This window comes from Eurosta solidaginis, chromosome 2 (genome assembly GCF_040869045.1).
Source record: "Eurosta solidaginis isolate ZX-2024a chromosome 2, ASM4086904v1, whole genome shotgun sequence".
NCBI classification, from domain to species: domain Eukaryota; kingdom Metazoa; phylum Arthropoda; class Insecta; order Diptera; family Tephritidae; genus Eurosta; species Eurosta solidaginis.
The window spans coordinates 127,025,127-127,051,007 of NC_090320.1; the positions used below are offsets into that span (position 1 = coordinate 127,025,127).

The window sequence follows — 25,881 nt, forward strand, 5'->3', positions numbered from 1 at the left end:
CAAAGATCATAACCAACCCAGGGTTCCAAAACCAACAACACAAAAAACCTTGTGCACAAAGAACCAGATAGAAACAGAGTTATTCAGCTTTACTGCATCAAGCAAATAAAATAAAATAATAAAACCGAAAACAACAAACGGGAAAACTGAAGTTAAGCCACATACATACAGACTCAGTAATAGCCTAAGGGTAGCCCTGCGGTGTTAGAAATTTGACGACTCGAGTTTGAATCTCAATGGGGAAGAATATAATTTTTAATTTCAAAATACAAAGATATCTGAAGAAATCTTTGGCAGGGTCGAAGAAGCTATAATATCAGCCCGTATGTTTAATTTCTTTCAGTATTTCCATTATAATTAAAATTCAGAAATTTATGAAGAGAAATTATTGTGAATACGTCACAAACTCATTAAAATTTACGAATGTAATAAATGAATAGACGATTAAATCAATCTTTATCTTATTCTAAAATTGAAAAATGTATCCTACCTTCTTATTGTATTTAAAGGAATTTGGATATCAGTTGCTCTTATCAAGCCAGCTGATGACTTTTCAGAACCAATCCTTATAAATGTGAGGCATTTTGATGACAGGCAAGCGTGATAGCTTCCAATTATTTTTCTTTCTTCCGCCAAGTTCTTCTTTTGAATGACAACTTGCCATACATGATCTAGAAAAAAAAAGAAAACAAAGCAATATTTTATTACACACAAGTTTCTCGATGTCCACTAATATGTTTCATGTTTGTCCATATATCATTAATATCAATCAATTATCAATAGCCCCGAATATGGTGCAAATGTTTTCAATGTTATCTTAATCAATTTAACGCACAAATGTGCAAATGTGCTCGACCCACTGACTCTAGTTTACTAAAAAAAATTAAATTTTGAGGCCGTCGAAGGGTTAGCCTCATTCAAATCAAGCAATGTAAAAAAAAAGGTATCAAATCTTCTACTGCGGAAAGAAAAAAGAAAAAAGTTAACTAACACAAAATTACCTGCCACGCATTGCATCGTTTGGGTTCTTCCGGCAGAGGTGGAAGGCTAAGCTGTCGTTGCCCTTCCGTCTACACCCACGCAACCTGCTAAAAGAATGGTAAAATTTGATCTCTTAGCCCACACATGCTCACCATTGCCCCTATGACAAATATCCAATAGAAGTTAAACCTTCATTTTTTTTTTCACAAATTTTTAAATTTTAATTAAAGTTTGTTCAATCATACATTTAATTTTTTTCTATATCTACTACTACGCTAAACTTGAATATTTATTTTTGTTTTTATTTATTATTTTGTGCGATATGTATTTATGTATATGTACATATATGTTAACCTACCTAAACTGTTCCTTACATCATATATGTTAGCTTACATTTGAACATGTTTATCGAAGCCGAATCCTCAATATTTAATTTTTTTTCGAAGTCTCTCAATTCAAAATTAAGTTGTCAAATCTACAAGAGCATATTTAAGGTCGTTCTCTTGATAGAAGACATTTCTCTGGTTTCTATGATTTCTTTACATTCTCCAAAATTCTTCTTATCTCTTATCATTAGTCAAAAATGTTAATTTGAGATTTCCTCACTAAATAGAATTGAAAAAAGTCGCTCATTATACAAATTCCCTTATTATCCTAGTATTATTCAAAAAAAAAAACAATCTCAATACTATTTCTATCACATTTAACAGAATTCATATTACCTAAGATCTCTGTAAGTTTATAACATGATTTCAAACATATTTATACATAGCTCTCAGTTTGCGAGTGAGCGAGAATCACCGCAGTATGTTTACACTCGATGTTGCACTCTCATATGCTCACAACACTTAGAATTAATTGAGTTGGTACATGGAGTACGAACCAACAACGAAAGAAAATTTAAGTTAATGGGCAGCTGAGTATGAGAAGTTAGGAAACAAATTGTAACGAATTTGCTGCAAATCCTCTTATTTGCCCTTTTGCTATGTTCGTATCGCTAAACTGTTGAATAAATAACTCCAATATTGAATAATGGAAAAATGGCCTTTATTAAAGTACTTCAGAATAACACTCAAACTTTGCAACGAATAGCTTGCTTAATAACCAAACTGATTGAAACTCTACTATCAAAATAATACTGCTATTGCTCGCTAGATATCGTCTTAATCGAAACTCAAATCAAACTGAATTACAGCGCCTCTACATCTGTCGCCTTTTATACTCTTTGGTTTCCTCGTTCGCCTTTTTCTAGAATCTACTAGCATTGCCCATGAACTCTCAAACTTCTCAGCTATAACTAAAATTGCACAATTTTATACATCTTTTAGGCACTTCCAGAATCTACTAGTCCAGTAGCTCTCAAACTTCTCAGATATATGCATGTGTTTGCGCATTGACTCTCCGCTGCTCGTATTCGTACATGGTACATATGTGTAGACGCAATTATTTATTCGTTTATGTAGATACATAAAGATTGCATTATTGATGTGAATGTTTGTAGTTTACAGTCTCTCGCGCACACATAGGCGTATAAGTAAATGCTTCTGTGTGTGACATCTCTCGGCTGCCTTATATATGTGTATACATGATTTGATTATTGACGTAAATATCGCTTAGCATCGCCTTAGTGATGGTATAGCTTAGTGATGCTAATATCCGTGACACTGCCCTCCACCTAAGTCTGATCGTCCCGATCAGACAAATCTCTCGATCTAAACGCTGCTAATCTCTCCAAATGAACCACTTTCAATTTGGTTCGTGGTTTGGTAGTGGTTTGTATGCGGTACACTACATCGTTGATCCGTTTTACAACTTTGTATGGGCCTTCCCAGTTACACTGCAATTTCGGGGACAAACCTTTTTTTCGTTGTGGGTTGTATAGCAGCACCAAATCTCCTTCCTGAAACCCTTTCGAATTAATTGCTTTATCGTACCTTGCTTTCATCTTCTCACTCATAATCTTTGCTCGTTGCCTTACCAGATCGTGTATCTCTCTCAGCTCTTCTTCCAAGACACCAGTGGATTTCTTGACATTCCTCTCCGCATCGGCATCTATCCCATTCTTCAAATCAGCTGACTCTCTGCTGACATCTCCTCTCTGCTTGGTCTTTCGTTTCGTTCGAGCCCTTGCATAACATGTGACAGATCTGTATCTTCTAGCTGACACTTTCTTAGTTGTTCCTTGTCCCATTCATCCGTACACGTTATAGTCATTAGCCGGACATCTATAATGTCTTCTTTAGCCTTGGCCTTTGAGCAGTGCTTGCATTCCAGACTACATGGTCTTCGTGACATTGCATCAGCATTTCCATGGGCACTACCTTTTCGATGCTCAATGGAAAAGTCGTAGCTTTGTAGTAGCTCGATCCACCGTGCCAATTGTTCTTCCAGATTACGGAACTGCAGAATCCATTTCAACGCTGCGTGATCTGTCCTGACACGGAATCGCTGGCCGTAGAGGTATTTGTGAAAATGTTTAATGCACTCTACCAATGACAACAGCTCTCTCCGTGTAACACCGTAGTTCCTCTCTGGTTTTCCAATCGAACGGCTGTAATATGCAACTACCTTCTCCTGTCCATCGACCAGTTGTGATAAAACGCCTCCTATAGCATATCCACTCGCATCTGTATCTAGAATAAATGTTGCTCCTGGAATCGGATATGCTAACATTGGGGCAGTGCACAAACGCTCCTTCAATGTTTGGAAAGCCACTTCTTGCTCCTTCTGCCATTCAAAAGCTTTGTTTTTTCTTGTAAGCTCATGGAGGCTATGGGCTACGCTGGAAAAATTTGGTACAAATCGGCGGTAATATGTGCACAGCCCAAGAAAACTTCTCAATTCATGTAAGTTCTGTGGTCTTGGCCAATCCTTTACAGCCTCTATTTTTTCGTTCGCAGTGCAGATGCCCTCTGTCGTTACCTTGTGACCCAAATAATTGACTTACTTTTTAAACAGCGCACACTTTTTGGGACTTAACTTCAGACAAGCGCCAGCTATTCTCTGGAAAACTTCCTCCAAGTTCTTAAGATGTTCATCAAAGTTCTTTCCCAATACGATGATGTCGTCCAGGTACACCAAGCATGTTTTCCAATGTAGTCCTTTCAGTACCTGGTCCATGTGTCTCTCAAAAGTAGCTGGTGTATTACAAAGTCCAAAAGGCATCACTGTAAATTGCCAAAGACCATCACCGACACTGAAGGCTGTTTTCTCTTTATCTTCCTCCTTCACCTCCACTTGCCAGTAGCCGCTTTTCATGTCCAGCGTGGAAAACCATTTCGTACCAGATAGCGAGTCCAGAGTGTAGTCCATTCTTGGCAATGGGTAGCTATCCTTTTTCGTTACGTCATTCAACTTCCGGTAGTCCACGCAAAACTTCATTTTTCCATCCTTCTTTTTTACAAGTACTACCGGTGAGCTCCATGGACTAGCTGATGGTTCGATGACGCCGCTGTCGCTCATTTCTTGAATGATTTGACTCACAACTTCCCGCTTCGCCAGTGGAACACTACGTGGAGCTTGACGGATCGGCCTCGCATCTCCAGTATCAATTTGATGTTTCAAAACGTTGGTGCGGCCTGGTTTAGAATCATCCTGGTCAAATATGTTCGCGTACTTTAGGAGCAGTTGTTTTGCCTTACTCTGATATGCTTCCTCTAGCCCTTGCATCCATGCCGTGATGTCATTTGAAAGATCAGTATTACTAGCTGAAACGTGTTCCTGGAGCTGTTCACAGTTAATAACTACTTCAGCCTCTTGGCATCTTCCCAAAATAGCTCCTTTAGTCAGTTTGAGTGGTGACTTGAACTCATTGAGTACTCTTACCGGAATACGTCCATCTTGTTTTGTCATAGCCAGGGTTTTTCCTACAAGTATGTTTAGTGCTGATTTGTTTGCTGCTTCGACAACCCACAATTTGTTTGCCCCACAATCTCCATCAACTTTTGCCCAGATGACTGCTTCGGATTTTGGTGGTATTCGCTGACTCTCTTCCACCAGCACTCGTTTACTGCTGTAGCCTCTCTCGTAGCCGAAATTAAGTGGTACATCCATGTTTATATATCGCATCGTCTTGCTTTGCATGTCGATCTTGATGCCCTGGTCGATTAAGAAGTCCACTTCAATTATGATTTCATCAACAATTTCTGCCACTATAAAATTGTGTACTACCGTGACGGCCCCAATTGCGACTTCACATTCTACTTCTCCAATTACCTGGGTGTCCTCTCCCGTGGCTTACGTAATCTTGCTTGAAGCAATGGTCTTATCTTTTTGTTGACTAAATCCGCTCGAATGATGGAATGAGATGCACCCGTATCTACAGTCAGTAACCGTTCCTTTCCGTCCACATGTCCTCCAACAGTAAGATTGCTCGATCTTCTTCCAATCTGCGAGATAGAGATTATGGGGCATTCAATTGCGGGAGCCAGCTGTCGCCCCTTGCGGCTGACTCGATTTAGTTTAACGATTGAGTGGTCTTGGAGATTTGCTCATCACCTTCTGCTCTGTTTACGACCACCCACATTGTTGGAGCTATTGGGACCGCTGCTGCAATGTCGTGCAATATGACCTGGGTTGCCGCACTTGAAACATTTAATAACTCCGGCATTTTTCTGTTGTGATCCCTTCAGTGCTTCCAAAATAGTGTCTACCCAATCTGGTCTTTCCACTTCCACACGATGAGCTTTGTATGCTGGTTTACTCAATAGTGAGGCCGTTTCCTGAGTCAATGCATGTGATACCGTTTCAGCAAATGCCAGCTTTGGGTTTGCGTATGTAGCTCGCTTCGTTTCCACGTCCCGTATGGCATTTATGAAACTCTGGATTTTTACCCTTTCAGTGTATTCCACGGGTGCGTCCGCATTTGCAAGATGAGCCAATCTTTCAATATCTGACGCAAACTCCTGCAATTTCTCATTTGCTTTTTGGTAGCGGTTTTGCAACTCAATTTGGAATATCTGTTTTCTATGCTCGCTTCCATAACGTCGTTCTACAGCAGCTATCAATGCTTCATAATTGTTCCGCTCTCCTTCGGGAATCGTCTGTAGGATTTCCGCTGCTGGCCCCTTCAATGCCACGAACAGTGCAGCAACTTTATCTTCCGCATTCCAGTTGTTCACTGCTGTGGTCTCTCAAACTGTAGCTTGAAGACCTGGAAAGGAACAGAACCGTCAAAATATGGAGTTTTTACCTTCGTATTGCTTGCTGAAACAACTGGGCGAATTAGTTGCAACTCCTGTATACGACCTCTCAATGTTTCAATCTCGGCATCGATTTTGTTCTCAAGTTGCAAAATTTTTGTGTCTTGCGCCTCCATCTTCGAAGAAATACGTCCTTCTTGCTCTTCCAGTTGTGCAGAGATCTGCGCTGATATTTGTGCCGACATTTCGGACATTCGTGCCTCTTGTGCTTCAATCTTCGATGTTATACGGTTCTCCTGCGATTCCAGGTGAGATGATATACGTGTCTCCTGTGATTCCATCTGTGATGACATATACGTTTTCTGTTCTTCCAGTTGAGTTTCCATCTTGGATGTTATACGTGTCTCCTGCGATTCCAGCTGAGATGACATGTTGGTGGATGCGATGACATTTCTGTTATACGTGCCTCTTGCGCTTCCAGTTGGGATGCCAATTGCGACGACATTGATGCTACTGTCGATGTTTGTGCAGATATTGCAGCCAATATCATGTTCAAGTCTGTGCTGGTAACCGTCTGGGATGTTTCGTTTTTCTCTTCAATTTTTGTTGTTGTTTCGTCCCCATCATTGGCGGCCACCGTGGTGTGATGGTAGCGTGCTCCGCCTATCACACCGTATGCCCTGGGTTCAACTCCCGGGCAAAGCAACATCAAAATTTTAGAAATAAGATTTTTCAATTAGAAGAAAATTTTTCTAAGCGGGGTCGCCCCTCGGCAGTGTCTGGCAAGCGCTCCGATTGTATTTCTGCCATGAAAAGCTCTCAGTGAAAACTCATCTGCCTTGCAGATGCCGTTCGCAGTCGGCATAAAACATGTAGGTCCCGTCCGGCCAATTTGTAGGGAAAAATCAAGAGGAGCACGACGCAAATTGGGAGAGAAGCTCGGCCTTAGATCTCTTCGGAGGTTATCGCGCCTTACATTTATTTATTTATTCGTCCCCATGAGAATAAAAGACAAACTCGTCCACATCAATTCCTTGCGACTCCATTACCTCTCGTAGCCGTGCTTGAAGTTCGATCTTATTGCCGGTTGTATTTAATCCACGGTTCTCCAACTCCTTTTTCAGTTGCTGGATCTTCAATTCACTGAACTTTGCCATGTCCAAGTTGTATTCCCAATCTTCGGAATTTATTCAACAATTCCTCTTCTGACACCAATTGTAACGAATTTGCTGCAAATCCTCTTATTTGCCCTTTTGCTATGTTCGTATCGCTAAACTGTTGAATAAATAACTCCAATATTGAAGAATGGAAAAATAGCCTTTATTAAAGTACTTCACAATAACACTCAAACTTTGCTACGAATAGCTTGCTTAATAACCAAACTGATTGAAACTCGACTATCAAAATAATACTGCTATTGCTCGCTAGATATCGTCTTAATCGAAACTCAAATCAAACTGAACTACAGCGCCTCTACATATGTCGCCTTTTATACTCTTTGGTTTCCTCGTTCGCCTTTTTCTAGAATCTACTAGCATTGCCCATGAGCTCTCAAACTTCTCAGCTATAACTAAAATTGCACAATTTTATACATCTTTTAGGCGCTTCCAGAATCTACTAGTCCAGTAGCTCTCAAACTTCTCAGATATATGCATGTGTTTGCGCATTTACTCTCCGCTGCTCGTATTCGTACATGGTACATATGTGTAGACGCAATTATTTATTCGTTTATGTAGATACATAAAGATTGAATTATTGATGTGAATGTTTGTAGTTTACAGTCTTTCGCGCACACATAGGCGTATAAGTAAATGCATCTGTGTGTGACATCTCTCGGCTGCCTTATATATGTGTATACATGATTTGATTATTGACGTAAATATCGCTTAGCATCGCCTTAGTGATGGTATAGCTTAGTGATGCTAATATCCGTGACAATATTTAAGTGGTTCATACTCTCTTTCAAATTAAGCGAGGAAAACAAAAAAATATTTAGCTATGCGGTAACATAGCCTTCTTGCAGCATGATCAACATGATCCACAGTGCGAACAAAGACAAAAGAAATTCAAAAGCTCATGTCACAAAAGTTGATTAATGTCAAAAAAAAAAACTATTTTTTTCGTTTTTTTTTTTTTGTTATTATTTTTAGCGTATACTTTTAGTAGAATTTGTGATTATATAACATCCCCCCCTCCAAGGTGGTGCAAACAAAAATATGAATTGTTGTATAGATATGAAAACAGATATACAGACCGGTTAATTTTTAATAAAGATTACTTACTTTTTCTTATTATTAATGTAATCATTATAATGAAAAAAAAAAACTATGTGTCCAACATTCATCGCACAAAAAAACTGCAATTAAATAATTTTAGAACGATCTAACAAATTAATAACAATTAATAAATGATCCGATTCAAACAAATGAATTAATAATAACCTTTTTTTTGGTTAATCAATAATTATCAGGTCTGTTATACGTACATGTGTCCAAAGATAAGGCACTTACCGATTCATCCTGAAGCTAGATTTTAGGAATTTAGAAAAACACAATCACCTTTTATTTAACACATTTTTTAACACACCCATTTTCTTCTCTAGTGGTATATTTTCTTGGGTTTTTGGACTCCCTCGGCGACCTCACATTTATCTTTTCACAAAACAATTTTTTTTTTTTTTGTATGTTAGAGAGCTTAAGAGCCTACATATATTTTAATTTTTCTTTTATGGTTATCAAATCCTACAAACTACAAAAAAATATCTAGCCGCTGCGGCTCCTGAACCTGGAAACTCCTGACGATATTTTGGACTCCAACTTCACAAAATGTCTAATTTAATTGATGATTGCTTCCTCTCGTAAAATTTTTCTTGTTGTAGAATTTTCATGTTTTATACAAGCAAGTGAAATGTTTCGGTTATTTGTTTTTTTTTTTTAAATTCGCAAATTTTTTGTTCGTTTTTTTTTTCCGCAATTCAAAACTAACCAATGATCATGGCTACTTACTTACACCTCTCGCAAGGCTCAAATTTACAAATACAAATGTTTTTTCACTTGTGTTGAGTTTTTTTTCTTTTTGGATTTTTTTTTTCAAATTTTTACAATCCTTTTTTTTTTCTTCTTATAACGTTTCGCTTATAAAAGGGGCTGTCATTTTAAATTTCAAATTTTGTATTAAAATTTAGGCGTTATAGGGGTTTCTTCTTCAAGCATTTTTTTCTGTCTTCTTAGATGTTTTTGAAATTAAATATTTTTCTTATTTTGTATTCGAACAAATAACTATTTTTTTTGGATGATTTGATCGGGGATTGCCCGTATTGCTTTTTTTTTGTTTTTATTTGTTTGTTTTTTTTTTTTGAATGTATAAAAACATTTATTTGAAGCAATTTTTAATTTTATAATTTATTTAATAATTTGGGTAACATTTAAACAACGTCACATCAGGACGGACAAGGCGACAGCTGTTTCGATTATACCTTGTAAATCTCTTCAAAGCCTTTTTCCCGGGAGTGGGAGTCGAACCCGCACTCCTACGATAGTTGAAATGGTTAAAAACGCATTCAGCTACGTCATGCCTTAGTTGTTGTAAAGTTTTTCCCAATTGCCTTTTTATGCATATTTTTTTTTGTTTTTTGTTTTTTTTTTTATAACTTTTGGTGCTTATAACTTTTGTTTATCGAAATAAAACACTTTACTTTTTGTGTTGTTATTATTTTTTGTGTTTGTATTCGAACGTAGAAATAATTGGTTTATCTTCAACTATATTCCTTTTAAATTTTTTTTTCTTTTTACATGTATTTTCGGAATTACAAATAATTCGGTCTTTTTTTCCACAAATTTACTTTTTTTTGTATTAATTTTCGGTTCCTTGTTCACGTGATGGTGTTTTTCGAAATTAAATATTTTTCATTCCTACTTTTTTTTTTTTCAAACTTCCAAATAATACAAGTTTTTTTCAAGAAATTTACTTTTTTTCATATTTTCTTGACTATTTTTGTTTGTATAACTTTTCCCACTTTTCACGTGTTATAAAAATTGTTTTTTTTTTCGATTTCATAAAGTTTCACTTTGTACATTTTTTTATTAACTTTTAAAAATTAAAAAATACACGTGGTGCATGGACGGGATTTTAAACGATTTATTTTTTGTCTTTACTTTTTTCCCGGACAACCGATCAGGATTCAACTCCTTCAACAACTGACTTGTCCAACTTTTTGTAATACTTTTCCAAGCTCGGTAACCGCCGCAATTAAGCCGCTGGCTCTCCAAAAAAAATTGTTTTCGAACTATTTTCCAATAAAAAAATTGTTTACGAGCTATTTTTCCTCGTTATTCGGCTGTTTTCGAACTTTTGTATAGTTTTTATATTTTTAGTCTCTGCCTATTTTAGTCTCTACCTATAGAATTTATATTTTACTCCCATACTTCCCGCTGTTATTTTAATAAGCAATTTCTCACATAATTTCTGCAACATTTTCCTACAAAACTCCCACAGTGTAGGCCCTGCTGTTATGATGCCTGTTTCCATCTGTTCTCACTTCTGTTATTAGAATTTATGTTCGAACTCATTAATGTAACATTAACTTGAACTTCGAAACTGCTCATATGCTGTTAAACCACGCTCTCTATTTGGGCATGCCCTGTTAACATACTACAGGTTTGCTGTACCACCTACTAATAAGCATTTCCTATGGCTACCGGAAATAGAATGCTTATGACTGGCGGATATCAGTCGAACCTCACAACAGAGATCGTTTGCTCCTGCTGATATGAATACACAGATAAAAAACGGTCTGAAGGCACTAGATTCATAATCTTTGAGTATAAAATTACCATACCAGGGAGAGTTAAAAAATGATATCATAACTGTGACTAATTACCACAAATCTTTTGCATGATATGTTCCTACGACTTTGCCATCGAGGCCTTCCAAAAGGTAATAGCAATTTCCCTTCACGGCCTTAACCCTCGTGTTTAAGCCGCCTTCATAAATATTTAGACAGCGTCAAAATATGCGTATGCGCAGCCGTGCGCGGCGAAGTGGAAAACACCAACGAGCGACCACTGCCATCGTCGTCAACGATATTTGGAAAAAACTGTCAAGCAATAACCACCGGCAACCGCGGGCGCGCTCGTCACATAAGTTTATAGATTATGTTATGAACATAAAGTTAGTTATCCTAAAGGTTGTACAAAGTTACTTAATTAATTATTGTTTGGAAATAATTTCGAATTATCAATAAATTACAAAAGTGAATTTTATAACGTTTAAGAAAGAAAATGAATTTCATGGAGTGGAAAAAAATCTTTTGTTTCACACTTAACCAGTCTAAAGTCTTCAACATGTCAGCCGTTCGTGTATCTCTAGGTTTCTGAAGAATAAATCTCATGCATCTATTTTGAAGCTTTTGGAGCTTGTCTCCTTCTTTATTCGATATTATGAATAGAATGGACGGGCAGTACACGAAGTGCGGTTCTATAATTGATTTATATATATAGAATTATTTTGTACTTTTTTTGAATGAATTTAGTTGTACTCTGCATGACTTTTATTAGCAACTTTTTTAATTGTATAATTTATATGATCTTCAAATCTAAGTTTATTATCAATTACACTGGTCGACGGCCAAAATTTACCAGAGACGCCGTTATGATATTCGTATGTAAAACCACCCCCTGATTTCGAAAATCGAGTTCATTTTTGATTCTATGGTACCGTTTTTGAGATATTTGCAATTTACCGTTATTCGAAAAAACCAAAAAGATGGCTCCATTTAATTACGTATATCTCACGAACGGGTCAAGCAATTGCAAATAAGTTTACAGAATCGGGAGGACATAAGAAATTTGCTATAAATGCATCATACATTGTTTTTTGCTCAACCATACAGTTTTCGAGATATTAGCTCATCATTTCAGATTTTTGTTTTTTTTATGAAAAAATATGAAAAAAATTACTCTTTGCGAGGGCAGCATTCCAAAACCACAACTTTTTTTCAGATATTTTTTCTTTACATAAAGCTCCGTTTAGTTAGAAAAAAGATAAGCTACCACTGAAGAAAATCGATGTAAAACTACGTAAGTTATAAGCGATCAAATAAAAATACCCAGGTTGCGCAACTTCAATGTATGTATACATACATATATAAAAGGTATAAAGTGCAAATGGGATATTATCCGGATAAACGAATAACACCATAGCAATGATAATACTTTTTCTTTAAATAAATCAAATAGTACTTTTAATACTCGAATTGTTTTATAGTAGGTAGAGTGGTTGCATCGAAAGGAAGAGTGGTTGGGTTCGAAACCTGCTGTAGGCATGTAGTTATAAACATGTATTTCCGTCACTTATGGGTAAGTATGCAGGTAGAATTTCAAAATTATTAGACACAGAAATTTTGTAAAGCCTACATCTAAAGCAGGTAGTATTTTCTTTTCCCGACTTCGTATAAAAAGGAACCTTTCTGTCTAGGTAAGATTTAATTTTTTCAATTTTATTCTTGTTCCGAGTATAAATATCAGTTAATGCGCCTTTAAACTTCATAACATCTGCAAGGCTCGCCGGAGATAGTTCAGTCCATAAGTCAAATTACAAAACCGTGATTTATTAAAAAAAAAATTAAATGAGTAAAAGGACGCGAGAATTTGAGTGTAATAACGATCCAGATATGTTCTGTTTCATGTGTGGCCAATATACTATCATAAGGCGACGACGAGTGTTCTCTGATCATATCAAAACTTTATACTCCAAGTATTTTGGCATTGAACCTAAAAATGCTGAAAAACCATGGACACCGAACACTTTGTGTACATCGTGTCGAGTAGAATTGATTCAGTCGGAATCAGGACAACAAATAAAATTTGATACACCAATGATATGGAGAGAACCTACTTGCCATTCAATAGAGTGTTATATTTGTCAAAAAAAGTACTTGGCGTTGGAAGATCAAGCAGAGTAACCTATGCCAGCGTACCTACAGTGACATTACCAGTACTACATTCAACGGCAGTTGCGGATCCAGTTCCATTGTCAACAGTAATATCTGAGTGCGGGGAATCAAGTTGTACTGAATTTCGCATGGGAAACGAGAGAAACGTTCTGTCACAAGCACAACTTAATGATTGGATAAGAGATTTGGAACTATCCAAGGAAAAGGCCGAGATCCACACTTCTCGTATGCAACAATTTAAATTTGTGTCATCCGATGTTAAGGTGATATATTGTAGAACTCGTCACGAACCATTTTCCAAGCACTATACCAAGAAAGACAGTATATGCTACTGCAACGACATTCCTGCTTTATTCAAAGAGTTTGGTCAAATATATGATTCAAAAGAGTGGCGATTGTTCATAGACAGCAATAAACTGAGTTTGAAGGCTGTATTATTGCATATTGGTAACAAAAAGCCTTCTATCCCGATCGCACATGCAGTAAATACAAAGGAATCCTACGAGGAAATGCAAAAGCTACTCAAATTTATCAAATATGAAGAGCATGATTGGAAAATATGTTCTGATCTCAAAGTCGTTGCAATGCTATGCGGTCTACAAAGTGGCTACACCAAGCACTGCTGCTTCCTCTGCAAGTGAGATAGCCGAGCTCGTAAGGACCACTACGTCAGAAAGGATTGGCCGGAAAGAGTCGAGTTTACCGTTGGTGTGGATAACATCAAATACACCCCTCTTGTCAAGAAAGAGAAAATCATACTTCCACCCTTACACATCAAGCTCGGTCTCATTAAAAACTTTGTTAAGGCTTTGGACAAAGAAGGCGAAGCATTCGGCTATTTGAAAACAATTTTTCCAGATATTTCTCAAGCCAAGATAAAGGAAGGTATTTTTGTCGGACCACAAATAAAAAAGTTGATCAACAATAATCAATTCAAAGGACTACTCTCATCAGTTGAGGCAGCAGCGTGGGAATCCTTTGAAAAGGTCGTTGCTTCTTTTCTCGGTAGACACAAAAGCCCTAACTACGAGCAGATAGTGAATGACTTAATTAATAATTATGCGAAAATGGGTAATTATTAAAGACCTATTAAAATTAATTTCCCAAAATTCTATAACTTGTTTACCTAACTAATATTTTCTTTCCAGGCGTAAATATGTCGTTAAAAATTCACTTTCTGCACTCACATTTGAGCTTTTTCCGGCAAATCTTGGCGACGAAAGTGACGAACATGGCGAAAGGTTTCATCAGCAAATGAAATTAATTGAAAATCGATATCAAGGATTCTGGGACGTCGCAATGATGGGTGATTACTGCTGGTTTCCCATAAGAGAAACCGATCCTAAACTGAATAAGCGTCAAAGTCGAACACATAATTATTTCGACTACATAGTAAAAGAAAATTAAGATAAAGATTGTTAGAATATAGTACAAACATAAACAAATTTAAAAAAAAAAAGTTAAAAATATGGGTAATTTCATTCATAAATTGAACCTTTAACTAAATAGAAACAGAGCATAGCTAGATATTTCACTCTTCTTTATACCATACATACGTTTTGAGGTATACGTTGAAATTGCGCAACCTGGGTATTTTTATTTGATCGCTTATAACTTACGTAGTTTTGCATCGATTTTCTTCGATGATAGCTTATCTTTTTTCTAATTAAACAGAGCTTTACGTAAATAAAAAATATTTGGAAAAAAAGTTGTGGTTTTGGAATGCTGCCCTCGCAAAAAGTAATTTTTTTCATATTTTTTCATAAAAAAAAATAAAGATATGAAATGATAAGCTAATATCTCGAAAATTATCTGGTTGAGCAAAAAACAATGTATGATGCATTTATAGCAAATTTTATCGCCCTTCTGATTCCGATTCTGTAAACTTATTTGCAATTGCTTGACCCGTTCGTGAGATATACGTAATTAAATGGAGCCATCTTTTTGGTTTTTTCGAATAACGGTAAATTGCATATATCTCAAAAACGGTACCATAGAATCAAAAATGAACTCGATTTTCGAAATCAGGGGGTGGTTTTACATACGAATTTCATAACGGCGTTTCTGGTAAAGGGAAAAAGTTGAAATTCGTGGTCCAGTGTTATTATTCCTAAGTATTTTATACTGTTAACTCTTTGTATGATTTCATCATTTATTTTTAGCTCGGCTATATCATCCTCATTGATATTCCTCCTTGTTATTATCATATATTTAGTTTTATTAATATTTAGTTTCAGTCTATTACCACACAACCATTTATACAAGTTATTTAGTTCATTATTTTCACTTATCATAATTAATGCATCATCCGCAAAAAGTCTAACTAAGTCACAACCTTCGATAGCACTGACTATGTCATTTATGTATATAAGAAATAGTATAGGTACCAATACTGAGCCTTGAGGTAACCCTATGGGTCACAGCATTTATAACTGTTTTCTGCTTTCTCTGCTTCAAATAGTTGCGGAACCATTTAAGTTAAATATCAGTTACGCCAATCCGCTGCATTTTTTTTATTAATATATATCTATCCACCGTTTCAAAAGCTCTTTTGAGGTCAAGGAAAACTGAAACCACTACTTTTTTGTTGTTTAGCTCCTCTTTCCAATCAGATATCACCAAGTTCAGCGCTGTCTCACAGGAATGTTTTTTCCTAAATCCTGACTGTTGGTAGACTAGTATATTATTTACTTCAAGATGATTCACCAACTGATTCTTAACAACGACCTCGTGAATTTTAGCATCACTTGGCTGGGTATGTATGGGTCTAAGTTCTTCAGGTTGCATTGTCTTTTTAACTTTTTCCACAGGTATTATTGTTGACGTTTTCCACATTTCAGGTACCACACCATCTTCTAAGCTGTTATTGATTATTTGAGCATAGAAATATCCGGTATGCGATATACAATCTTTAGGTACACCTTCGGATAGAAGTTTTCTTCCACCTATTTTATATTTAAAGTCTTTTAGGATATTAATAACATCATCGGTGGTAATTTTAGCAAACTTTAATTTTGAATGGACTTGTGTATCCTCTAGTGCTACTTGACAGGTTTCTATGTTATTATTAATTTCAATCACACTGTTTCCAAAAAATCTATTTAGACCATTTGCCAGATCGGTTTCGTTTATCCCTTCGTTATCTTTAGTTAGGTTAACCGTTTGTTTGAGATATTTACACATTTCTTTAGCATTATTTTCATTCAAAATGATTTTATTCTCCATATACTTTATTTTTTTTAATTTGACTAATTTTTTGTATGACCTATTTATATTTTTATAATCATCCCACTCTCCAGTTTGTAACGCACGCGTGTACATATTGTATTTGTATTTATTTATTTGTGCCAATTCTCTGTCATACCATTTATTCATTAACTTGATATGCACTTCTTTCTCGTAGGTTAAACTTTCCATAACCTGAATCATTATATTATTAATTAATTCAACTTTTACATCAATTGATAAGTTTATAGTAAAGTTAAAGTTAAATGATCTAAGGATGCTTATTAAAATATCACTATTATATTTGTCCCAAGTTATGATTTTCTTGGTCAGTCTCATCTTGTATACTTTGGACGTTTTAATATTAAATTTTATAGTTTCATGATCGGATATTTTGTATTCCTGCAAATTATTACAGAGAATTTCATCCGAGTTTGAAAAAAATAAATCAATTTTTGATTCACTTGTATCTGTGATTCGCGTATTAAATTCTATTTTTTGGCTCATACCCATCACAGCAAATATCTCATTTAATTTAGTACTATATGTTGAAATGCAGCTCATGTTAATATTAAAATCACCGACTACTATATTATGGTTACTTTTTTCATATTTATAAATTAGAATTTCATTTAGGTATTCTACAAAAGCTGCATCACTAGTGCTTGGCGAGTGGTACAGAACTCCAATCTGCCACTTTTTATCAACCTTCTTCAGTTTTATTACAATGCGCGATACGTTTTCATTTATGTTATCACTATAGATTACTTTAACATCAATTTTACTATGTACATAAACTAACACACCTCCTGTGTGCCTGCTATGGGAATGACATCTTATCATTTTATAGGTTGCTATTTTTAATTCATTGTCTAGAATATCTTTGGTTGTACATGTTTCAGAGCACAGCCTGGTCTATGAACTTCCGCCAACACTTCTAATTCTGATTTGTGAGCTACTAGGCTATTTATGTTTAAATAGATGAATTTAAAGTCATTGTTGATGTCCTTTGTGGATATTGTTTGGTACTTTGATACCCTACGTTGTATAACATTAGCATGGTCCAGGTGAGCCATTGGTCTGATTGTTAGTTGCTAATACCATAGCCTTTCTTTCTTCACGTTTAAGTGTTTTAAGTAGACAGGGCAGTCTCTGCTATTGCACGGGTGATTGGTATCAAGCCATAGACTTAATTTCTCATTAGCTCTAATACAATTTATGCACATGTTTTTAGGTTGTTCCTTGCACTCCACGGGTTTATGTTTACCTAAGCATTTGCTACAAACATCTTCATTTTAGCATTCACTAGCTTTGTGGTTGTATCCTTTACATTTAAAACAGATTTTTATATCAACACCATCGTATACTTTGCACCTTTCCCATCCTATGTTCAGTTTTTCTAATTTTAACGCTTCAGTAAATATTTCCACATCCACCTCAACTATTGCATTATAATAATTTTTGTAACTAACTTTAACATTATATAGCTTAATAATTTTTACTTCACCCTGTTAAAAGCATTTATTTTGTTTTCGTAGACATTCAGTTAATTCATCACCATTCTTTTCAAATTGCATATCTGATATAAATAGTCTTGGTTTATATTCACGAGGTATCTTTATCTCATATTCATTGCTAATTTCTTTGTCCATTATTTCTTTTATTTTGTCTCTTTCATTTTCATCAACTCTATCGATCACCATAATACTATTGCTACTCTTTGAGTATATCGACCCTCTACAGCTTCCAATAAAGCTTTTATTTCATTTTGGCTTTTCTTCATCACCTCTTCAAACTCATATTTATACTCATTTAATATTGTATTTGTTTTGCTTCACAATAATTTGCATTTCTTGTAGCACCAAGTCTACATTCTGAATATATGTAACACATTCATCACACATAAATCGTGCCATAGGTTTTTCCTCAAAAATTTTACAACTATATTTATCAGCACCTGCACATGCAAGGCTTAAATGGTACACTTTATTACACACACCCTCGCATCGTATACCTATCTCTCCTCTTATAGAGTGATTGCATTTCGCGCAAATACTCATTTTGCTTTTGCCTTATTTCGATTTACTTCTCCCTTTATTAGTATATGTATGTGTTTAAATTTATTTATTAAATAAATTTATTTGAGTCTTTTTTCTCAAAGTTAACTCCTATTATATTAGGAACTCAACAACGTATTATTACATTATTTGCTACATTTTGTGAAGCGCGAACAAAACACTTTATTTTGCACAACTTTTTATTAATTTTCTAAAATGTTTTACCACAATTTTCCTGCTCGAAAAATGTGTACAAGGTGTTCACGTCTGCTCGCTATTTAGGTTTTCACGTCAACTTCTTTTAAAAACAAACAAAAAATTGCGAAAAAAATTTTTTTAATTAAAACCAAAAACAAAAACCGAAAAAAAAATATTGTGGAAAATTGTGTGCGCACTCATCAAAAGTGCACAAACACTTATAATCAAAAAAAATTCTGAAAATGTCTTTTGTGGTACACACTCTTAACAAGAAAATATCTGAAAAAGAAAAACTTTTTGGAAACATTTTTTTTAAATACAAAGCAATAAATATTAAAAAGCATCGTTACAAGCAACCAAGCAGCAGCACCAACAGCAGGCTAAGCAGCATCACAACAACAAGCGACCAGGCAACAACAACACCATAAGGAGCAACAGAATACAGGAATCGGTGAGTAGGTAGTTTTTTTATTTTTCATAAACAACATAGAAAATAATGCAACTTTTTTCCACAAAAGTTATATTATTTTTGTAAACTGCAAAAACATATATATATATGTATATCCATATATATACACGAATATTGCGGAAATTTTCTTACCGTTGGTTTTACTGCAATCTTTTTGCAACCAAAAATTGGTAGAAAATATTCCGCTATACCAATAGGCAAAATCCGCCAATTACATATATATATACATATTTATACATATTTCTAGTGGTAGTCAGCCAACAAAAAATTGCAGTTTACTTGCCTACTCAAACCCACTGTGCAAAAACAACATCAACAAAAATTTCTTCTACAGCTGAATTTACCCCGTTGTTCTAAATTTTTTCTTGCTTGGCATCATATAATATTCATACGTACATACTTACATACATGTATATCACACGTGTTTACTCACACGGTCAATTCGCTCTTCCACCGACATTCTCCCAGCACGTATAGCTACATTAGCAACGAGAATTGTGTACTGCTGATCAAATTTCTCAACCTCTCTCAAGTTTGCAACAGTTGACCCATCCACGCAAAAGTTCATCGCGGAAAGTGACAATCTGATGAGGTACTGTGCAAAATTTAACGATTCAAGATCACACTGAATCGTATCTCATGATAAAGGACAAATCACTAGGTGATTATTGGGCACGGCTTCAATCGGTTTACGATCTGGTATTTTCGAAACCAGACGAAAGTTTCCCTGAAGACTTCAAGAGTTCAGTAGAAGGCAAACAATGCGCCTGCCTTGATACGTATAAAGTGACAAAAGCAAAGATTGCCCATCAACTTTCGTTGATCAAAATGATGGCAACGCCGAGTCCACCACTCCGCGTGGAACAACCCTCGGCGGAGGCATATAATTAGCTCAAATTCCCAGCATGCGACACGGAGACCTTTTATGGTGGCTATGAAGAATGTCCCGCTTTTCGTGATATGTTCACAGCGGTGTACATTAACCACCCAAGGCTCTCCCGTGCTCAGAAATTGTACCATCTCCGGTACAAAGCGCAAGGCAAAGCCGGCTCCATCGTCAAACAATATCCGTTGAGCGATGATAACTTTGACCTTGCCTGGGAAGCTTTACGGTCACGATACGAAAACAAGCGGATCCTGGTTGACAACCAGATAAAATCCTTGCTGACTCTTGTCACTATTCCATCAGAAAACAGTGAGCAACTTCAGAAAATGCAAAATACAATCAACAACTGCCTATCCATCCTTCACTCCCAAGGAGTTACAACAGACAGTCGGGATCCGATTCTGGTGTACATTTGTTTATCAAAGCTCCCCGAAACAACCCTGTCACTTTGGGAACAATCTCTCTCTTCTCGAAGAGATCTACCCTCATGGTCACAAATGAACCACTTTCTCACCTCGAAATATGAAGTCTTTGACAGGGTCAATAGGCTTCAATCAAGCAAACAAAAACCAGTCGCTCATCAAAATTACGAGCAAAACAGGACCTTCAACAGGACGCTAACCCTTGTGGCAGAATCTAAAAAGGAAACTTGCCAATTGTTTCTCTTTTCCTCCTACGCGTTTCGATGAATTTTTTTCATCTTCATCAGGGAGACTATATATTTATCATAAAATATGACATAAAACAAAACAAACATTAACACATTAGTTAGAATTACACAATTCACATCACTCTGTTGTTAACATAATACTCACATTCAATTTATAACATTGAAACTTTAACATCTAACACATAAATGAACAAAACTTTACATTTAATTTACTGCCTTCATTCATGTTTCCTGCTTCGTCCATTGGCTGATAATGCCGTCATATAAGCGCAGTGTATTCGTAGAGCTTCCAGCATCATTCGTGTTCGTTCTTTCCCCTCAACGTCTAATATTTTTGCGTTTTCGAAGTCCGCTGTGTGTCCTTTGTTGGTCAAATGTTCGCATAGTGCCGTTGTTGTTTTTCTATTTTTGGCGTCTAGTCTATGTTCGGTTATTCGTACACTTAGCGATCGCTTCGTCGTTCCAATGTATATTTGATTGCAAGTTTCTCCTGCTATCCCATTACATTTTATTTCGTATACCACATTATGTTGTTGTTCTTTGTCGATTTTGTCTTTTGTTTGTGTAAAGATTGTGTTCAAAGTTCGATTTGGTTTATGCGCAAATTTTATATTCTTGTGGCGTGTGATGCTATACAATTTTTTGTTGTCCGTTAATCCTGGTATTTAATTGACGCCTGCATATATTTGCTTTTCTTTTACATTTTTTTTGTTCAGTGATGCTTTGCGCACAGTTGGTTTGACTAATTGTTGTTGTTATCCATGCGTCTATTAATGTATTAGGGTAGCCATTCTTATATAAAATATTTTTAATTTTTTTAAAATTTGTTGTCATGAACTCCTGTTTACTTAAATTGTAGATTTTCTTTATAAAGCTTATGGCCGTGTTCTTTTTTTGCATCCATGGGTGATTTGAATGTTAGTTTATTATTCTAGATGATGATACGGCTTTAGCATACCAATTAGTTTTTAGGGTTTGGTTCGATTTTATAACTTCGATATCTAGGTAGGGCAACTTGTTGTTTTTCTCTTTCTCTACTGTAAATTTTATTTTGGTATGCTGGTTATTTAGTGTTTTAAGCATTTCTTCCACGTCCTTAGTTTTAATTATAGCGAATATATCATCTACATATTTGTTTATGTATTTGATATATATGTCCTTTAATTTAAGCTCAGCAATGCTGTCGTCAATTATATTGTCTAAGACTACAGTGGGCGATAGAGGATTCCCCATAGGCGTGCCATACACCTGTTGGTAGAACGTACCATCATAGGTGAAATAGTTGTTATCCCTCAAGCAGAATTGGTGACAGGCTTGAAATTGTTTCTTCGATAATGTTGTGTGCATTTCTAGGTTACCCCACTGTTATCGCTAGATAAATTGGTATATTAGTAAAGAGGGATACCACGTCGAAATTTACTAGGATTTCATCTTCGGCAATTGTGATATCATTTAAGTTGCGCTTCAGTTGAAAAGAGTTTTTTATATTGAGACTATCCGAAATAATATGTTTCAGTGTTTTCCCTATGTATTTTGATAATTTGAAACATGGCACACTTACTGATGATGATATAGGTCTAAGTGGGATGTTATCTTTGTGTGTTTTTGGTAAGCCGTATAGTCTTGGGGCTGTGGCTGCAGTACAAGTTAATTGCTTTTTTAAATACAGACTAATATTCTTTTGTTTGCATATGTCGTTTATAATATTATTGGTTTTGCTTAATAATTGTTGCGTTGGATCCGTCCGCATTGTTTTGTATGTTTGTCTGTCTTGCAATAATTGGTTTGGAAAGATAGCTATGTCTTTGTGCTTCTTTATGAACTGTCTAGTGTCATAAAAAATTTTCAGTATCATTTTTTCTTTCGGGTTATTGCGTATCTTGTTTTGAAATGTATTAATTTTTGTTGCCACATTGCATCTAAGTGCATATTTTTCTCTGTCATCTCCTATTGCTTGAATACCTTGTTCCAGGTCTACAATCAAGTGAATAGGAGAAAATGTTTTCTTTGATATTGGCAGTGCAAACTTTTTCCCCATTGATAACAACCAACGGCTCTCTGGGGGTACAATTATATCCGTTTCGTTCACAAACCAGTCCTCAATACATCTTACTCCAAAGGTATCAAAACTTTTTGTCACGTGCGCTCGTATTTTTGAGTTTAAATTTTGTTCTGTAGTAGTGTTTATTCTCTTGGTAAATTGTATTTGGTTTTCCAAAACTAAGTTTAAGTACTGTCCGTCTAATCTCTTTTTAAGATCCTACCTAATATGATTCATACTGTTGCTAGCATTTTTGATTTGACTGTTCGCTTCCTTTATTTCGAGGTTGAGGATTTTTTGTATAAATTGTTGCTGTATTTTTTCCATTTCTTTTCTTGTTTTGTCCAGTTTGAATCCATGTATAATATTGTTTGTCTTACCCTTTAGATGTGATGGCCAATGTTGCAACTCCCCGCACCTTATTAGATTCTGTCCACGATTCAAACGAATGCCTGTGCAAAACCGGACATAATTCGTAAAACAAACTAAGCTGTGTACAAACTGCCTTAGCAGCACTCATATCATCAATGAGTGCACGAGCAAGTGGTCATGTTCGACATGTCATCAACGACATCACACGCTGTTGCATGCGAGCCCACAAGCTCCACATTCCATTCCGCGAACGAATGCACCAAACGTACAGCACACAACTGCTGAGTCAACATCTCCCGTTCGACAAACGCAGAATAGCTCCGATTTTGGTGAGCTACCGTGTTGTTCAAAACACGCACCGGTTCAATCTTTGCATGCAGCCAATGATAACCAAATTCTCCTTCCTACTGCTATGGTCGCAATCGAACACGAAGGGCAATTATTTCAACTGAGGCCCTTATCGATCAGGGCTCGGAAAGAACTTTCATTTCCTCGAAAGTTCAAAAACGGTTGAAACTTCCATTCGAACATTCAAAGTTCGAAATCTCTGGCATGGGTGGACAAGTCGTACAAAAGTCCTCCAAACTTTGTCCTTTGACACTAGTTGCATCCAAGGCAATGAAAAGGATAAAGGCTCATGGCATTGTGTTGCCGCAACTTACAAAGAATATGCCAACATCCACCATTAGTCGCAAAATCTGAGAGCAGTTCAAACTCCTTGAGCTCGCTGATCCCAGTTGCCACATACCAGGTCAGACCGACATGGTCATTGGCAGCGACATACTTCCACAAATTCTGCTGGAAGGTATAAAAAAGGTGTGCGGTAGCATACTTGTGCAACAAACCATTTTTGGTTGGATTCTCAGTGGTCCAATAACTGAAAATGTTGTGTCATTCTCGACACAAGTCCAAGCGTCAAACGAGGCACTCAGTTCTCAATTGAGAAAATTTTGGGAAGAGGAAATTTCACAACCTCCACAGATATCCCCCGAGGATCAAGCGTGTGAGCAGATATATGCAACAACCACAACACGTGTACCAAACGGTCGACACATTGTGCGACTTCCATTCAAGGAAGAGTTTCCTAAAAAACCCTCTCTCGGCAAATCCCGCCCGGCTGCTCTGTAGCAGTTTTTCTGTATGGAGCGAACGCTTCAGAAAAAGGTGGAGTTAGGTACAATATACAACAACATGTTGCAAGAATATCTCGACCTTGATCACATGGAATCTACCGACCCATGCGAAATAACTTCGTATGGCAAGGTCGTCTCATTTTACTTGCCACATCATGCGGTAGTCAAACCAGATAAGGTCACCACCAAAGTTCGTGTGGTTTTCAACGCCTCAAAAAAATGTGGGTCAGGCAAATCCCTGAATGATATTTTATACACTGGTCCAACTCTCCAACCAGATCTCATGCTACTGACTTTACAGTGGCGCATGCATAAGTATGTGTTCAATGGAGACATTGAAAAAATGCACTCAGATCCTTATACACGAGGACGACAAAGATTTTCAGCGAATCCTATTTCGCAAATCGGCCGTCTCCATTGTTAGCGAATTCAGTCTAAAAACGGTTACATTCGGCGTCAATTGTGCACCATATCTCGCTATTCGTACATTGCATCAACTATCCGATGACACGAAAGCGACGTTCCCCTTGGCTGCAACAATTCTCCAGACGCAAACGTATGTCGACCACATTTTTTCAGGAAGTCACACCATCGATAACTCCACTAAATCACTCGTTCAAGTGATAAAGGCCCTTAAATCAGCTGATTTCATATTAAAAAAAATTAACGGCTAATCTCCCAACCATATTAGAACAGTTTCCGAAGGAGGATCTTCTAGACTCCAACTTCTTAAAATTTGAGAGCATTTCCAATACCAAAACTCTTGGCATTCGATAGAACACGCTCACGGATATTTTTTCATACACCATTCCGCCGGAACACATCCACAAAGCGACAAATTTTATCGTTTGTTGACCCGGTATGACGGCTGTCGCCAGTTATGATCTAAGCCAAGATGCTTCTCCAAGAAATCTGGCTGGAGCGCAACGATTGGGATTAAAGCGCCAAGCCCGCAACATTATCAAAATGGCAACAGTTCGCAGAAAATCTGCCAGCCATTTGCCACATCGAAATCTCTCGATGGGTTAATGTCGTTCCAGGGCAAGACACCCAAATCCATGGGTTCTGTGATGCTTCGGAAAAAGCATATTGCGCAGCGATTTACATCGGCACACATGTGGGAAACCAATTAAAATCTTCTCTTTTGGTTGCGAAAGGCAAAGTTGCCCCCATAAAAACTGTAAGTTTACCCCGCTTAGAGCTATGTGGTGCAGTCCTACTCGCCAAATAGGCTTCAACTGTTCGAAAAAAGCTCGACTTGGAAGCATGCAACACATTCTTATGGTCGGACTCTGAAATTGTACTAGCGTGGCTAGAAAAATCTCCATCGGCCTGGAAGACTTATGTGGCCAACCATTCTTCTCAAATTCGAGAAAATCTTCCTAGCGGCACCTGGCGCCATGTATCTAGCCAAGACAACCCTGCTGATCTTGGCACACGTTGTTGCAAGCCGCATGATTTAATACGCTCCTCACTTTGGTGGCACGGACCACAATGGCTTTCTTGCCACATGTCGGCATGGCCAAAGCCAAAAGCAGGTAGCGCTTCTCCACCCGAGAAACGCAAGGTCGAAGCATATCACGCACTCGAGGAAGAGGACGATATTCTTCAACGTTTCTCCTCATACTCTCGAGCTCTCCGTGTGATTGCATACGTGTTCCGCTTTGCGAACAATGCCTGCAACAAATCAAAATCGGTGGCAACAACACATAATCCCCATCTGACCCATAAAGAGTTGCAACATGCAAAAACGCGG

At 36.7% G+C, this 25,881-nt stretch overlaps 1 protein-coding gene across 6 annotated transcripts in view; it reads right to left on the bottom strand.

The window, feature by feature from the left end:
* Positions 1 to 25,881, bottom strand: part of chico (insulin receptor substrate 1 chico) — a 1,085,300-nt gene that overhangs the window by 709,920 nt on the left and 349,499 nt on the right. For all 6 annotated transcript variants that reach the window (XM_067766174.1, XM_067766170.1, XM_067766171.1 and 3 more), the window contains one exon: positions 491 to 671. In XM_067766174.1, the coding sequence (XP_067622275.1) occupies positions 491 to 671 (181 nt within the window). The remainder of the gene's footprint in view (positions 1 to 490; positions 672 to 25,881) is intronic.